Source organism: Lobosporangium transversale, assembly GCF_002105155.1.
Source record: "Lobosporangium transversale strain NRRL 3116 chromosome Unknown BCR41scaffold_21, whole genome shotgun sequence".
NCBI lineage: Eukaryota > Fungi > Mortierellomycota > Mortierellomycetes > Mortierellales > Mortierellaceae > Lobosporangium > Lobosporangium transversale.
This window is the reverse complement of record NW_019028999.1, coordinates 405496-422817: the sequence shown is the minus strand read 5'-3', so window position 1 is coordinate 422817 and position 17322 is coordinate 405496. Positions and strand designations below refer to the sequence as shown.

Sequence of the window (17322 nt, the reverse complement as noted above, 5' to 3'; positions counted from 1 at the left end):
GGCCTTACTGACAAGAGATGATACTACAGGCTGTGCATTAACTGTGGTACTGTTGAGTGTAGGACGGATGGCTCGAGGAGCATGATGCCCTTTTGAGGGTGATGAATGCGCTGTGGCGGGCTTCTTCTTCATGTTCATCATCAGTCCCTGATAAGAATCGACCCGTACGATGCTGTTCATTGTTGCGTATTGAGTGCAGTGTCTGAACAAGAGTGAGAGTATGAATATGCGGACACCTTCTTTTTCAGGACAATTCAGAATGACACCAAGTGACCTTCTGGAAACACAGAGGATAGCTGGGACGAGAAGGAAAGAAGAAAGTAGAAATGATGTACTCTTTGGCTGTGCTGATAATTATCTCCCGTCCTTAATGAGTTGTAGCCACTGACAGCGCCGAGCCGTTTCTCGAGATGTATCGCTAGGAAGTGGAAGGTTTACGAAGAAATTAACATCATTGATTCTTTTCCTCTTTATTTTTTTTTATTTTTTTTTTATTTTTTTTTTTTTTAACCATTGGTCATGGATAGTATGTCAAATAAGTGCCAAGGATAAGTAAGGAAACATAGCGAAATAAATAAATAGACTAAAAGACTGCAAGACAGTTTTTTTTTTATAAAAAAAAAAAAAAAAAAAAAAAAGTGAATATGCAGGAAGGTTATTTCCACGATTATCCAGACATTGTCTCGTTTAAGGAAATGGGTAATATAAGGAGGAATGTTACATTCAGATACAGGAATTCTTCATTTGGGTTCCAAGTGGAGTAGTTCATGTCGGGTTTGCTCTGAATGTCGTACAGTCGTACAGGACACATGAAAAGGAACGTGCGAACAAAGGGTCCGTGTTCTGCTCAGCCAAGATTAACAGCCATTGCTATGAGGATGTAAAGGATATACCTTCAAGTTCTTTATCAGAAACGGTGATGTGGAGATAAAATGTTGTGAAGTAGGATAGTTATTATTTATTAACAAGAAGGGGAGCAGTTGTTAACTAGGTATTCGAAGCACAAAAACTGTAGAAAAGCACGAGACGGAGAGGATAGAGAGTGTGAGAAAGAAAATGAAGGAAGTGAGAAGAGAAAAAAAAAGAGATGGAAATAGAGCGAGAAGAAAGACTGAGAGGAAAGACAAGGACAGTTGAAGGTAGAAGAGAATACTGTCAAGGATTGAAATACCAAAAAAAAAAAAAAAAAAAAAAAAACTTTAGTTGGATACAGCGTACAAAGCTCTGCGAGAGATGAAAAGTTACCAGCAATAGAAAGCGCGTGAATACGAAAGGAAAGATGTGCTCATAGAATAAAATAACAAGCTTCTGCCTGCAGAAACAAAAAGGGGTTGGGAGGGAAGAAAAAAAAAAAAAAAAAAAAAACTTGAACTTCCAGCCTCTTTGTAAACATATAAAAATACACAAACATTTCCCGCAAAGAGGGATTGCCTGAATGGGATGTCTGAATATATTTCTCTGTGTAAACATTTATTCTGTATTCTGTGTTTTGAATATGGATACAGATCTGGCTGTCTTTTTTGGACCAGATCTTCTATAGTTCAAAGAGCTCTGGTCATTAGTAGCGGATGTGGTTAGGCCAAGGATATGAGAGTGACATAACATTTCGTCCCATGAGTGAGAACAAGCGAAAGAGAGATATTGTTTATGTTCTTGGGTCGAATTAGATTATGCTTTTACTTCGATAAAAAGATCATTAAGCAAATGCATTATTTGAAAAAAAGGAGACAGAATGGTAGATTTGAATAGGAACAAGCTCAAGAATGGGGATTAGGAGGAGGAAGAAGAAGAAAATAAATAAAGAAATAAAAAAATAAAGAAATAAATAAATAAAAAAAAAAGAGGGGGTGCTATTCTGCAAGACTGGCAGGTTATTGCATGCTGATAGTGGGAGAAAAGACTAAGGAAAGGACCAGGAGACAACACAAGAGAGAGGAGGGGTATTGTCCGCATGAGTGTTCTATTGAAAAAATGGTTCACAAGGATGGGATGCTTTGTTCAACATGCCAATGCATGACACGGCAAACACAGGGGAAAGCACAAAGACACTCGATTGGATCATCTCGGGTCAAGACTATCAGTATATCGTATTTATTTTTATATTTTTTATATCCATTTGTGTCATTCTTCTATACTCGTTTCAAACAGAGAGAGATACAAGGAAGGAAAGGAGCAACAGTCTTCATCAAGCAGAGAGGAAGGATCGGAAACGAAAAGAGCCGCGGCAATAGTTGACTTCTCACGGTATGATCTGTGCACATTGTCCCATTTTCCCTTTTGGCTGACCTGAAAATAACTTGGCATATTTGTTACACATTCAGAAAAAGAGCTGAGGAACACTCAGGCACTCAAATCCGATGACATGATGACATCGGCACGTAAGTATATGGCATAGATCAAACCAAAGGAGCAGTGACCTGATCACTGCGGTATTGACACCTCTTTTTTAGGAGGCAAAATGTACCCACCGATGGTATCGATGGTGCATCTGTTGACGATTACTCAAAAGAATCTTTTTACTAGAACATTGGAAGCCACACAAAGGTGATCACAAAGTGTACACAATAGATACCAATATTCACATAAAGGGCGGCGCAAAAGGAGAGGAAAGTATGGATGAAAGACATCATCGGGCCATAAATGATAGTTTACTTCAAAAAACTGAGCTATAGAATGACTCATTTCTTGTATGCGTGCTGCGACAGAAAGGAATGTTCAAATGTACAACATCGCCTAAAGCAATAGAAGAACAATAAAGACAGTAATGAAAGGATGAAAGAGAGTAACACGTTCATGGGAATGACAGGATAGAAGAAGACAGCGTCAGCGACGGTCCTGCCTGGCAACATCGTAGCTCGTCGTGCATGATGTCATATCCCCAATAACATAAAGCATGGATGTGGTTGCTGTTTGTTAATCCTTGGACAGGAACCAGTCTATCAGCCTACCTAGTTGTCTGGCGATGGGTCTTTATACCGCATCCTAAAGTATTTCTGTCCTCATTCATATCGCATCCGGAACTTGGTTACTCAAGTAGTAACTGATGTAACTTAGACACCATTAGTATCATTGTTCAGAGTGGAATTAAAATATTTAGCAACTCTTTGACCAGAACATTTGAATCATTGGGCAGAAGCCAAGACGAATTCCCGTCTTTACTTTTATTTGAAAGTTGAATTAATATACCACAGATATATTCCAAATATACATTTCCATAGCATGCTTTGATTACATACACCAAAAAAGAAAATTAATTTCTCTAATATTTATTCCAAAAATCAATAGGATACCAGAGGCTGTGAACTTTCAGATGATTTCATTGTGACTTATACTCCAGCTCTCCGAGGCCATCGCAGCAGGCATCTGAACCTACCAATGTATGTCTCACAGCTATAACAATGCTTGGATCGCCTCGAAAGAAAGGAATAGTTGTAATTATAATACACCTTTATAGAGGTATCCTTGTGCTAAATGAACTCTTTGGTCTAACATCATTGTGCTTCTTTGGTTCACTCTTGCCAGCCCTGTGTAATAGGTACGGTCACAATCCTCTGTGCCCCACGCATGTCCCAGACCTTGTAGATGAAGTATATACTTTCATAAGAGATACAAAGCCTAGCCATGCGCTAAGGCACTCGCTGGCTACCTGAGTATCTCTAGAGTCATAGATGGGATTATTGACTCTATCACCAATACCAACCTGTTCTTTGCACAGCTGTGATAACCAGTGAAAATGCGCGTAAGGCCTATAGAAGAAATTGCCGATAATGGCAGGATGGTGGTGGTCCTAGGGATTGAGCGAAATGCTTTTCGGCGCTGTGGCGGTGTCGATCTCATCTGAATCAGATCAATTTTGACAACAAGCACTGCATTATAGCCAGTACATTGCTCCTTAGTAGCAAATGTCAGCACAAGTTTTTCTGTTTATAACCATAGGCATATTTAGCTCTACAACCTTCACCTCAGGTATGCTTTTTGATGTTGAGAGAGTCATCTTTGTATCTTCGTTCATGTGCATGGCTATACTTTAATTATTCTCGTTGTAGGACGCCGTACGTTACAAGCTAGTTATTTACACCTTATTATAGATGTATATAAACAAATAGTAATAAATGAATGTTGACTTTTTTATTTTTATTATTATTATTATTATTATTATTATTATTATTTTGTTGAAAGCTTGATATTTTAACAATGACAATGGTTCGAAAAGATATAATCTCTTGACCATCAGGCAATGGATACCTACGATTTTTTTATTTTTTTATTCTTATTTTTTTTTTTTTTTTTTTTTTTTACCAGCGTGCATTGAACTCTCTCAAAACCATCTTTTCATTTTCCACGCTCGAAATACTGCTGCAGCTGCCTATATCTATTTTGACTGCGAGGTGGTCAGGGCGAAAGAGATCATTTGTGTCCGCTTGAGATAGGTTTTCTTCCAAATGAGCCTGACAATTACAGGTACATCGTATCAGCAGTCTCTTACTCGTATAGCGATGGGTGTCAGTGGCCGACACTGATTGGGAGAATACGATCCTTCTTATACCAGTTGTAAGCGAAACCAATTGATATTTCTTGTCCTATGGCTATCGAAATAACTAAGCTGCCCATGAAGTATTGAGATAACTTGACGCTTTACAGATTAAGACATAGGCAATGTTGTCTGTCGACATAGCTTAACCCGACATTGTAGATATCACCTTGCTTTTTGAGTGAGACTGCAAGTTATCCATAAAACAAACCTAAAAAGCGATGCTTGTGCACAGAGCAGCTCCATTTTATTCAAATAGATGTGGGAGAGGGTTACATTTCGTACGACAAACACAATTGTGGCTGTGGCAGTGTGTTTAAATTGGGAAATCTGTGCTTTACCAACTGGATTGTTGGAAGTACATTTTTTTATCAGTTAAAATTAGGGTTTAAGTTAATTAAAATACTCTAGTAAATTAATAAGTGAATGGGTGACCAAATGTGAAACGTGCTACTGATGGAGTCCTTGTGGTAGTAGGCGTTGTTTGAATTCATTGGGGGGAAGGAATGTTGATGACGGCAATGAGGCTGGTTGTTGTTGCTGGGATGCCTGCGAAGGTGGCGTAGGTTGCTGTGGTTGTGATGGATGATGAGCAGGATGAAACGATGGATGAAAGCCTGAAGATTCGTAACGAGCCCCTGAGCCCTGTGTACGACTAGATATTGTGTCCGGTCCACCAATCTGTCGTTCTTGCTGGGTTGGGGACAGGCCAGGAGAATTTGCTTGCCTTGAGAAACCAGACTGGTACTCCCCTGGTGGTCGCCTAGGCCAATCGCGTGAATCCACTGAACTATACTCTGCCTTCCTCTTGGACGGAACCATTCCTTGACCAAGAGGTGGAGACGTTATCATATCTAGATGTTGTGTATTATATATTATACCGAAATAGGAGCTCATGTGAGTTTCGAGAGGTATCCTGAATGTTACAAACGCGCTGATAGCTTAATGATAAATAGTTTTTACCTCTTGGAGTACCAACTTCGGTAAGTTGCTCGATTCGATCACGCATCCATGCAATGGTCTGCTCCTGAGAAACTTGAATATTTTGGAGCTCCTGTGCAAAATGCCTCAAGGACATGTAGGCATCCTCAACGAAATGAAGTCGGCTTTCCATTTGCTTTATACCATGGGGTATAAGATCATGTGAGCTAGGATTCGAAGCGGGATCCATGTTTGGAGCTGCCAATTGAGCCTCTTCAACCGCACCTAAACCTGATGGAGGGCGCTGCTGCTGGCCAGGTTGAGACAACCCCATGCCTGTGCCCGGTGGTGGAGAATAGCGGCGACTGGGCCCCGAGTTTTCATCGATTGACCCTTGGTGACGACGATGTGGAGACATTGGGGGAGGATAAGACTCGCGCGAGTAATAGGGTTGAGATCCGGTATGAGGCGGCGAACGAGGGACCTCCTGCTGGTTAAATGGATGAGGCCCTCGTGAACTTTCTACTCTACGTGGATCCGATCCAGGAGCGCTTTGGCTTCGAAAGTGTCCTCCGCCCATGGTTGTGCCATGTTTGACGTCATGACTATAGTCAGGATATCCTGGCTCCCTACTTGAATGATACCCATGGCCCTGATGAGTAAGCCTTCCTGTTCCTGCGGTATGTGGAAGGGGTGGCCCAGCATGATGGGATTCTGGTGGGGGAGGATTATGTGAATTGAAGCTTTGTGATTTGTGGCTGTATCCATGTTCGGAGGGATGGTGAGCTTGGGAAGGCGGTCCATTGTAAGAGTACTGATGTTGATGAGGGCTCGCATATGGATGAGATTGATGCTGGTGCTGCTGTTGTGAATGGTAATGCGGCCCTGGATACTGCTGATGATGCTGGGTGTCATGATCTACTCTCGCGATATGTTGATGCGGGGAACCTATTTGGTGGTTTGAAGGCTAAGGACAAGAAGCTTTTGTTAGAGGCTTTATATATATAAAGTTCTACGACTTGGTAGATATGGGCACATACCATGTGATCTTTTTCGTCACGAGGGTGAATAGGCTCGCCAGGATGGCCAGCATGAGGCCTATAGTCTGGCCGGGGAACAGGAGGGCGCTGTAAAGACTCGTGCGGTGAGCGGTGAACCTGGGATGTATGAGGGTTGTAGTGATGAGGTATTGAGCCAGCTTGTGATGCTCCATGAGAATGGCTGGGCCTGTGCTGCTCCTGTGAGTGCTCTGAGTTATTAGAGCGATTATGGCTGCCTTGACCATTAAAAGGTCGAGTGGATGATTCCTGCTGAACATAGTATCCCTTATCACGCTCAAATACAACCCGAGAATATGTTGGCGCAGTATTGACTGAGCGTGCTGATTTTCTCTTGATATTATTACGAAGATGAGGCCGGTCTCTCTGGAAAGCAGGATGATAGAATTGCCATCGTTGTGTCTCTGGATTCCTGCGATTCATCGTTGATTCTTCTATAGATGTGAATGAATTTAGAGTAAGCGCTTTGACTCTGCTTTCGTAAAAAAATGAAATCGTATAACAAATTTTTGACTCATGCTCTCCACCAAGCAACTTACCTCTATCATACCTATAGACTGGTCCACGGAAGGGAGGAAAAAAAAAAAAAAAAAAAAAAAAAAATCAGTAAAGTCTCTTATTGATTTGTATCTTCATTAATTTACATCAAAGACTTAATGCTTACTTTTGTGGAAGCCATACACTAGAAGCAGTAGAAGTAGGTAATAATGAAAATATTGGACGTCCCAGGACGGGGAATGTTAGCAATAAAAATTGAGACAATAGTGCTCGTAGAAGTCACTAATAGCCTTCAGCTATCACATTTATCACATTTATCACATACTGTTAAGCTGTCGGACAAAACTCTGCCAGTTGTTGTGCTTGAAAAACTTTGGCAGTACCGAACTTGACAATTCAATACAGTTGTAAACGTAAAACATATCGCCCTCCTTGGCCCAAGATATGAGATGTTGGATCGAGGGATCTTCCACCATTCTACATAAATTATGAGGATAAGTTAGGCCTCAAAGAGAAAACATTGGCATCAAAAAAAAAAAAAAATAAAAATAAAAAAAAATAAAAAAAAAAAAAACGCAAAACATGATCCTTAAGACTCATACTTGTACAGTTTGTCGATAAACATGCTCCTGACTTTCACCAAACTTGGGGAACCGTACATTGAAACGACAAGAGGTTCAGATCCATCATCATTCTTGGATGAACTGGCGTCCTGAGACTCAGATCCTTCGTTGTTCACATCGTCGCCGTCTTCTGGAAAGCCATCATCCTCGTGCTCTTCCTCGCTTGCCAATTCATCCTGGTTAGTATTGCCGTATTCTCCTCTTTGACGAGTGTCGTGTTCTTGCTGAGAAGGCAAATTAACGGCATTGTCGCTATTCCCTGATGAGAGCCTTTCGCCCTTTTGTGCGAAAAGAGAGGTGACACTTTAGTTTGAGGTCGATAAAAAAAAAAGGAGGCGTTTAGGCAACAACAGAGTAAGGTAAGCGCAATCGGCCCTACCTTGATATCTAGATCAGGATGTCCCTCACTGTCTGATTGGCCGATTCGGCCATGGTATGATGACCGCGTCCGATGCATGAAGGAGCCTTGTGGTTCTGCAGAGGTTTCAGGGCTGCTACCGCGACTGCTTCGTTCGTCATACTGGACTGTAGATCTCAGCAGTCGGCCAGATCGGCTTCGTCGAACAACTGGCGACTGTCCCCGAGAGCCGTGGTAGCCGCCTTCCTTCAATGAGGAACGCGAGCTGTCAAAGTCCGAGCGCTTACTATCATCGACTTCATGATTGCCAGGCTCTGCCTGGCCTTCAGAGTCTTCTGATAATTTGACCGCCAGGATAGATGATTCTGGGGCAGCAGCAGCGGTCACAGTTGTGGAGGGAGAGGAAGTATCTGCGGTGGTTGCCTCTGATTTCAATTGAGCGAAGGTGTTATGGCCTCTGCTGCTTGATGTATGGTCCATATCAAGCCAAGGCGAGGTCCGTATGCACGCCTAACACGCGCACAATCAAATAAATAAATAAATAAATAAATAAATAAATAAATAAATAAATAAAAAAAAAAAAAAAAAAAAAAAAAAAAAGTGAGAAATAAAGCAACATAGTGGCATGGCAAGTCTACTACAAAACCTTGCTTGCTCGTGACGACGCCAGTTCTCTTTAAATTCGTACCTTTAAACAAACACACTATAAAACTAAATATCCGTCGACACGAAAAAAAAAAAAAAAAAAAAAAAAAAAAGAAAAGAAAAGAAAAGTATCACGTTAATTCTACTGTTCATATTATTGCGGGTTCTCGTGACTTGAACCCAAAGTAAATGCTTAGAGTATGGAAACATTGGATCGCACGCTCGCATTCAAGGTCACATCACAAAAGGCATGACCAGGATACAAAAGGAAAAAGATCCTTTTCGCGATCGAACTACAAGCAGGCATCAAGAGCAATTTCTGTGCGGGCTCGATCGTCTTGAACGCGGCTCGTAATCACAGTTGGATGGGAATGTGAAGTGAAGGTGGATATCCCCTTTTAGAGAGAATGAGCTGTATCGCAAATTATTTAATCTTAACCACAAAGTGGAAAGGCTCCACAAGGATGTATAATCACTGGCCGAGTATATGAGATCGCAAAGTCTGAGAAAAGAAGTACAGTAAAACAAACACACACAAAAAGGGCATCAAATGAACCAAATGAGCAAGAAACCAAGCGCAACATGCGCACGGTAGATCAAAATATCTGTGTCGTAGGAGTGAACCGTGGATTTAGACGTGCCAACGAAGATCCAGTGACCAGGCCTTAGCAAATGCGTAATAAAAAGTAAACTTAAAATGCCCATCACCTTCTGTTTGTTCAGCAAAAAACAAATGTTCTGTTATTGCTTCTCTTTAAACAATCTGATGTGTATGGATGTTTAGCCTATCCACATGACAAACAGAAGCTGCAACGGGGTATAAATACAACAAATAGATACAATAAAAAAATAAAAATAAATAAAAAAGTTCAAGAAAGGAGCAAGGACAATAGACTGAGTGACAACACATGTGTTCCTTCTACCACCACTGTAATGGAGTTTGGCGCGAAATGAAAAGTGGGAGAATACTAGTATATGGTTTAAAATCTTTGAATGACAGGAGATCAATAAAGTTGTTAACCAACACCCACCATCCAATTGTAACAAAATATGACTGAAGCCAAATCATCAAAGAACGAATGATTCAAGAAAAGGGCAAACTGAAAGTAATGAGTACAAGTAAAGAAGTAGGAATGCTGTTGAAGTTAAATCATAGAAAAAAAGATCATATGACTTGGAGAGACCGTGTGAGTAAAGGTCAAAGGGGTGAGGCGATGAATCATTAGAATGAAGGGGAAGACTCTCAGGATTGACCACCATGCCGCTTCAATTATTTTCTAGTTCCCTGGAATCATACGGAAAAGGCATTGAGGCATAAAGCATGCTTTGTCGGCAAGCACCTCGCTTGCATCCTTCATGTATAAATGCAGGTCAGAGAGAGTTGTGGGTGCTTAGGAAGATGACTAACACACCATGGTCCCAACTTTAGTGAGAGATTACTATCACCAATTGACTGACCAACAATCAACTGCTCAAAAAAAAAAAAAAAAAAAAAAAAAAGAGAGAGAGAGAGAGAGAGAGAGCGAACGAGCAAGGAAAAAGGAAAGAAGGACAAGGGATGACATAGTTTGTAAAAAGGAAGTGAAGGGAAAGAGCAATGATGGGTTTACCTGTTGCTTTGGAAGAGGAACGTGAAAGCCTGGAACACAATGGTGTAGAGAATATGGGAATGAAAAGACTTTGGCGGTCTGAATGGCTAACAAGTAACCTGACTGATGGTCTGACAAAAGGATGAAATGAATTGACAGAATGATCTGACCAGACTAAACCCAAACAACAACAGAAAAGCAGATGAGGAGTGGGAAAACATGAAGAGAGAAGAAGAAAGCTGTTAGGAAGAGGTTGACAATGATAGGCAGTGATGAAAAGATGTTGTTGTCACGTAAAAAAAAGGGCAAGAGCAATGCTTTTTTTGTACTATGATCATGGAATGAGAGAGGAAATCTCCTCTTTTATTTGTGATGATCCCGCCAAAAAAAATAAATAAATAAATAAAAATAAAGTAATAATCGTTGGATAATATAAAATTATTGAATAGAATGAATGGTTTATAATAGAGCACATTAAGCAATAGATAAACAAGTACAAAAAAGGAGGCAAACAATAAAATAAAGTCTTGGGGGACAATAGTAACAGGAGTCAACACCATCAAAATGGTGATTCAATATGAAGCAAAGGAAAATGAAAGCTTACTTCAGAAAAAAAAAAAAAAAAAACACAGGATGGTAAAAGGGATGAGGGATTCATCATGCACACATAGAGAAGTTAAGTACTGATAGTAAGGGCGGTGGAAAGACAATGCATTATATAATAAGAAAAAAAAAAGAAATGATGCCTCCATATTCCTGTTCAATTACCTTTCCAACCCTTGCTATTCTGCTGCACGCTAATAAGACTTGTGCTTGCCCTTTGCGACTGAGGTTCACTTTCACTATAATAAAATGTTCTCTATCAAAGAGAAAAAATCTAGAGGACCGGTATCAGCTGGCTAATTAAAAAAGTGCAAGAAGGAGCCAATATGACTGTTAGGTCTAGTCATAAGAGAGCGCAGTGGTGGGACCATTGGCACTGTAGCCCAGGTCGATCACCACTAGCAGGCAGAATGAAAGAACGTGAAGAGTGACGCGTAACGGTTATTTCAAAAAAAGGAAAAAAATTCGAGATCGGTAAAGGATTCAACAGCTGCAGGCTGTGATCCAGGCCAGGGATAAAGTGAACTAGCATGTTTCTGAATCCCTGTAGATGAACATGAAACCCTTTGTCCTAACTTTTAGAGATGTTCGCGGTAGTTTGCATTCTCCTGGCTTACACATAAAAGTACTACTGACATCATGGGTTTCATAGATTATGTCTCTCCAACGACCATCACCCGCGTATTCCTTAATTATATAGACGCCACCAAACGCGCTTATTGCGAATGAGTGATTGGAATGAGAATGTAGAAAGTGTGAATTCAGACCTCATGACATGACACCATGTTGTCCTCATGCATCATGCATCATATAGCTGGTCAAACAGCGAGAGCAATAAATGTACGCACATATGAAATCCACTCAAGAAAGTTGGAACTGAATAGCGCAAAGACACCAAAAAAAAAAAAAAAAAAAAAAAATCTATTGGGTTTTTCTCTCTTCACCTCCTCAATCAAGGGCAGAGTGCGCGTTGAAGACTATTTGAGAGGGGTAATGGGCGTGGTGCAACCAACGCCATGATGATCTGAGCGGCAAAGTAACTGGATGTAGGCGACAAAAAAAAAAAAAAAAAAAAAAAGACCAAAGACAACAGAACAATGAGCAGAAAAATGCCACTGAAGGAAAAAAAATAAAATACAATAAAATACTTCAGAGCAAAGGCCAGCCAAAGCAAGGCGGGGGAAAATGTGTTAAAAAAAAATAGTTGGATTGAATGAAATGCATTACATTATTTTGTAATAAACAGCAGATCCAAGTATCAAGTAAATTAAGAATAAAAGAAAAAAAAAAAAAAAAAAAAAAAAAGAATGAATGACAGACAGAGAGAGATAGAGAGAGATAGAGAGAGAATAAAAAACGACTGCTGTACCGGGAACGCTGACTGAAGGAACGTTTGACAATGTGTGCAAGATAGAATAAGGCGAAGTTATAGCCTGGATGTGATATGTCGTAGGTTGAAGAATGAGTACCTTTTTCAGATGACGAAGTTGTTATTGCAATGGAGAAGAGAGAGAGGACAGTAAAGTAAAGAATCACAGGGGCCAGGGGCTGTTGTTGCTATTGTTATTGCTATTGTTATTGATGGTGACAATGATGTTGATGTTGTTGAAAAGCTGAGAGAATGAGAAAGAGAAAGAGAAAGAAACGAAGAAACGTTGAGAAAGGAAGAGAGAAGGGGGGCAGCAAAAGATGAGAGGAGACAAGAAAGAAAGACAATAGGAAAAGAATAGAAAGGGGAAAAGGGAGAAAGGGAAGAGAAAAAAGGAAAGGAAAAAATAGAAAGAAAACAGAAAAAAGAAAAATAAAAAAATATAAAATAAAATAAAAAAAAAGAGCGGGAGAAAAGAATGAAAGGAAGGAAAGAACAAAGCAACGAAGGAAAAAGAAGGGGAATAAAAGAGAGAGAGAAAAATAAGAGTAAAAATAAAAAAGACAGAAGTAAAAGGGAGAAGACAGTTCAGAAAAGCCGCCTTTTTTTGATTTTAAAAGACAATCCATCGAAGCGTTTGAATGTGCAGTAATAAGTAATTGTGCAGATACAGAGGCCATGATCCTCCTCTCTCTCTCTCTCTCTCTCTCTTTCTCTGCCTCGGCTTTTTAATCATTCGCGTCTACCTTCTCCTCCCGTTTCGCATCTTTTCCATCATTGACTGTCTCATCTATGCAAACTTGCTCTTCATTGCCATTCGGGATCCTGGCAATTAACAAAGCCTTATTTTCAATTATCATCATCAGCATTGAAGTCCCGGGTTTAATCCAGATTCAGAAGCGACGTGAAAGATCGACTTTGAATAGTGTAATGCCTATTATGATATCAATAAGAATTAGGTTACCATAATTGCTATTACTATAATGATCCAGGGCCTGATCTCCACTTCCAGCTGTTGCTCCATGGATGGTTAATCTAATTGCTAGCGTCCTTATCATCCGACCCGTCATTATCAATGGCCTCATGTTTAAAAAGCATAATGAACAACCAAGCATTGTCCTAGAAAAACCTTTTAATACTTTTGAATGTTTTCTTGAATAAAGTATCAAATAGGAAGGTTCACAGACCTTTTTTTTTTTTTTTTTTTTTTTTTTTTTTGTAAGCAAAAGCACAAATGTTTTAACTGATGCCAGGGGCGTTCATGCAGAGAAGGACATGGTCTCGTCATGGAAGAAGGAAATACATCAGCTTTTTTTTTTTTTTTTTTTTCTTTTTGGTACACCCCAGATTTCGTCAGGACAATTGTACTATAATGTATAAAATATTGGATATTGTAATTGGTAGTCTATCGACAACGCAAAAATGAAGTCAAAGAATAAGCCAACATGCTTGAAGCTGTTATAGAACAAGCTAACATTAAACAGAATGTCAATTGAGCATTAGACTTTATTGAATAAGGTCCACGAAACATTTAAATTGAATATGATTAATTGAATAGTAAACAACTTTTTGAAAGTGTATACATTTATACATTTATATTCAATACTCAAAATAAATTATTAGAACTACAGCTTTAATCAATGCAAAAAAAAAAAAAAAAATCTGCCTGCTGTGTGAAATGTTGTTAATTTGAGCAAGGGCGGCAAGAAAAGAGCAGAGCAAGTTCAACATGATGAGGCCATCTCTCACACCCACAAAGCGGAAAAGTTTGAGCGTGCGAGAGCGAAGGAAAATCCGATGTTGTTAAAAACGGAATATGAAAAAAATAAAATAAAAAATAAAGAATAGAAACATTAAATATATATATAACATATTAAAAGATAGAATTGAAATAGAGTATTTTGTTCAACAGAGTAAGCATTTCAGGTACCCGGTGGGACGTATCCCTGCAATTGTATCTTCATGGTAGTACATGAATTGCCTCCAAGGCACAGGGACCTGTCACAGACACAAACAGACCAGTGATACTTGAGACTGCATCGCGATGACAACCCTGTGTCATGTTGTGTTGTGCGAAGCTGCAGATACTAACGAGTGGCATCGTGCATGCGTCAGTTGTACCTTGTGTTGTTTTGGTGCAGCAGGGCTGACAAAAATAAATAAATAGAATAAAATAAAATAAAACAGAATAAAATAAAACTGGCGGGTGACAGAGAACAGGGTTACGAAGTAAACAGAGGAGTCAGGGTGCTTGGAGATAATACCGGGAGCCAAACGTAAGGATCAAAAAGTGGCCATTTGATCGAAAGGAAAAAAAAAAAAAAAAAAAAAGAATCTCCTTTCAACTCAATATTCTGTCAGCCCTTTTGCCTATCTTCTCTGTCACAAAAAAGCGTGGTTCTTGATATCCTGGTTTTTCATGGATCCCTAAAAGGTTTCCTTTTCGAGGAGGTACTGGGGTCTTTCTTATTAAAAATGATTACGTGCATAGTATCCATATTTTTTTTTTTTTTTTTTTTTTTTTTTTTTTGTAATAGATTCATTTCGAGATGCTAAATACCCCCTTCAAACAATCCGCTCAGTCTCTTTCTAGTAATGATGTATTTCTGCACTTCCACACTTCCACACTGAAACTGCTCAAACAACAAGCGTCCCTTCCGGACAGGCAACCATGAAAATATTTCCGCTTACTCTTGTCTTACATAACATATTTACCAAGAGCCGTCATAATACTTAGTTTACTCTATTCATTACTTTATTCTATCTGCCTTGAAGTCTATATTTAAACCAATACACTTTGTCCCATTATTATTGTGTATAATATATACAAGCTAAGGCAAAAGTAAGATGACTCCTTAAGATCCAAATGACGGAGGGTGATGCACCATCAAATCGCCCTTTTTTTTTTTTTTTTTTTTTTTTTTTTTTTTTTTTTTTTCATCATCTCGCATCTTGCAGCTTGATTAGTCCATCTTCATTATCAGTAATCAAAACGCGGCACTTTTCTTCTTACTTTTCTTTCGTGATCAAAGCTTCTTAAAGTCAAGATATGGATTGATTTTAAGGAGCCTTACATAAAAGTATGGCACGGGAATGTAATCCATGACCACGGAATATTTCCAGAGAACAAAAGGCGATCGTTGAGCACGCTATGAAATGAAGCTTTCATCAGTTCAAGGCTCAGGTTCCTTCTCCAGATCAAAATGTTTCTAAAGTATTTTCTAGACGTACGCATTTAATAAATTTAATATCAACCAATGCGAAACGAAATAAAAAACGTTCTTCTCAGTACCCTCATGGCCAAAAGGCGTCAAAGAGTGAATCGGTACCTAAGAAAATTAAGGCTCCAGCAAGTGTTTTAATGGACAGGGCTTTCTTTATATTGTCATCTTGCTTAAATCAGAACAGCGGCATTGTAGATTTTTTTTTTTTACTTTTCGGGTAGTTAGGCATTGATATGGCATACAAAAGCATAGCATTACATCTGTAATCTGCTAGTGTCTTTTTCCCTTCCCTCAGATCTACTTTTTATGTTTTTCCAGACCTCGATCGATAATCCAGATGTCACCATTCATTTCTTTGGAGAAAGCACATGACCCTGGATAATATTCATCACTTGTATCTTTCAGCGTCCTAAAAAAAAAAAAAAAAAAAAAAAAAAAAAAATCTCATTCCCCGAGACTAACGAGGGGTTTTTTTTTTTTTTTTTTTTTTTTTTTTTTCCCTATCTGCGAACAGTAAAGAACAATATGAGCATGCTTCCAAAATGCAAACTGATCGGTTTGTTGACTGAGGAGTAGAGGTTTTTTTTATTTTTTTATTTTTTTATTTTTTAAACTATCTTCTGATGATTTCGGGACCCGCATCCCTAAATAATAGCATCAGGTGCCATTTGAATGCTGAGATAGAGAATAGAAGAGGGAAATATGGGATGAGATGTGGACTTTACAAAATACACAGGCCGACAAAGGAACAGGCGGGAAAATCAAGAGCTTTTCTGCAGAGTCAGTGTTTGTTTACAACAGAGTGCTATAAATCATGCTTTAGAAAGAAATAAATAACAGAAAAAGAATATAAACTAAGAATGATGTGTGCTGCGACCCCCCTTGCTCTTTGTATGCTCGACTCTTGATGCAAACATACGGGGACAAAGTTTTTTTTCTTTTTTTGAATGTGCTTTTATAAAAATCGCCGTTTTGTTGTCATAGATGAAAGGTAATGGGATGGGTGTATATAAAAAAAAAAAAAAAAAAAAAAAATCTGTGCAATAATGTCTTGATGATGGCTGTCATTCACTTGCTCTGCACACATGTTCAACTGTTTCCTGTGCCCCCATCTTCCTTAATCCCCTCAGTTGTGCCGTCTACAATTACAGTTTATAGATGGACCCTGTCCATCTTTTTTATTTTATTTTATTTTATTTTATTTTTTATCAAGTTGTATATCTAAATTCCCTCGGAGGCCAAGGAGGATACTGTACCTTTGCAAGGATAGTAGTAATCGGATCAAGTCATGTTTAAACACCTTATTAGTTTATTTCCGCGCTAGATCCATAATTAAAATGTAATACATATGAATATATATATTATATATATATAATGTGTATATCGATATTTGATGTATGCGACCGTTGAGTATGAATCTTGTTGCCATGTACACACCAATTGCTTACATGACTATGTCACAAATCATATCTTTCTGTCAATGCCTTTCGAGATGGCAGCCCTCCGTTCGAAAACTACTATAAAGAACATAGGAGTGAATGGAGAAGGGTTGATTCAGATTTGTAATAGGCATATGGAATGTGTGTATTGTTACAGCGCACAAAGTATTTTATAATACATATAAATAAAGAGGGATATACAGGAATATACAGGACTGTATACAATACACGAGTGTGGGTGAATGGTTAGTGTATATTTTCTACGACTTGACTGGATAAGTATGAATATGTTTGTTAATTTTGTGCCCTTGTTTTTCGCATTGAAAAACCATATTATATAATATTGTAATATGTAAATATAATGTACACATAATTCCAATGAATAGGGTTTATAAAAGAGGAACTTGCTCATTTCTTAAAACTGATTTCAGGTTCAGATCATAGATTGTGTTTAGCATGCGCGC

At 38.9% G+C, this 17322-nt stretch overlaps 4 protein-coding genes across 4 annotated transcripts; all 4 read right to left on the bottom strand.

Annotated features, from left to right (window-relative positions):
- Positions 1–5170: 5170 nt before the first annotated feature.
- Positions 5171–7069, bottom strand: BCR41DRAFT_86492 (hypothetical protein). The gene is made up of 2 exons (XM_022031048.1): positions 6493–7069; positions 5171–6419 (listed from the first exon to the last, which is right to left on the bottom strand). The coding sequence occupies exons 1-2, from the start codon at positions 6931–6933 to the stop codon at positions 5400–5402; spliced, it is 1461 nt and encodes a 486-aa protein (XP_021880870.1). The 5' UTR covers positions 6934–7069; the 3' UTR covers positions 5171–5399.
- Positions 7070–7325: 256 nt separating this feature from the next.
- BCR41DRAFT_306778 (HSF-type DNA-binding-domain-containing protein) lies at positions 7326–7484 on the bottom strand (the record flags this gene model as incomplete). Its single annotated transcript, XM_022020836.1, has 1 exon — positions 7326–7484. One exon carries the CDS (start codon positions 7482–7484, stop codon positions 7326–7328), a length of 159 nt encoding a protein of 52 aa, XP_021880869.1.
- Positions 7485–7597: 113 nt separating this feature from the next.
- BCR41DRAFT_371215 (hypothetical protein) lies at positions 7598–8469 on the bottom strand (the record flags this gene model as incomplete). The annotated part of the gene is made up of 2 exons (XM_022026583.1): positions 7598–7909; positions 8011–8469. 2 exons carry the CDS (start codon positions 8467–8469, stop codon positions 7598–7600), a joined length of 771 nt encoding a protein of 256 aa, XP_021880868.1.
- A 3889-nt stretch (positions 8470–12358) lies between these two features.
- Positions 12359–13219, bottom strand: BCR41DRAFT_396870 (hypothetical protein; the record flags this gene model as incomplete). Its single annotated transcript, XM_022028847.1, has 3 exons — positions 12359–12439; positions 12942–13037; positions 13160–13219. The coding sequence occupies 3 exons, from the start codon at positions 13217–13219 to the stop codon at positions 12359–12361; spliced, it is 237 nt and encodes a 78-aa protein (XP_021880867.1).
- Positions 13220–17322: the final 4103 nt, after the last annotated feature.

Bases quoted from the DNA above. Each gene is read 5' to 3' on its own strand.
- BCR41DRAFT_86492 (XM_022031048.1), bottom strand. From the start codon at position 6,933: ATGAATCGCAGGAATCCAGAGACACAACGATGGCAATTCTATCATCCT. The intron at 6,420-6,492 runs GTATGTGCCCAT...TCTTGTCCTTAG, and splicing joins GTGACGAAAAAGATCACATG to CCTTCAAACCACCAAATAGG.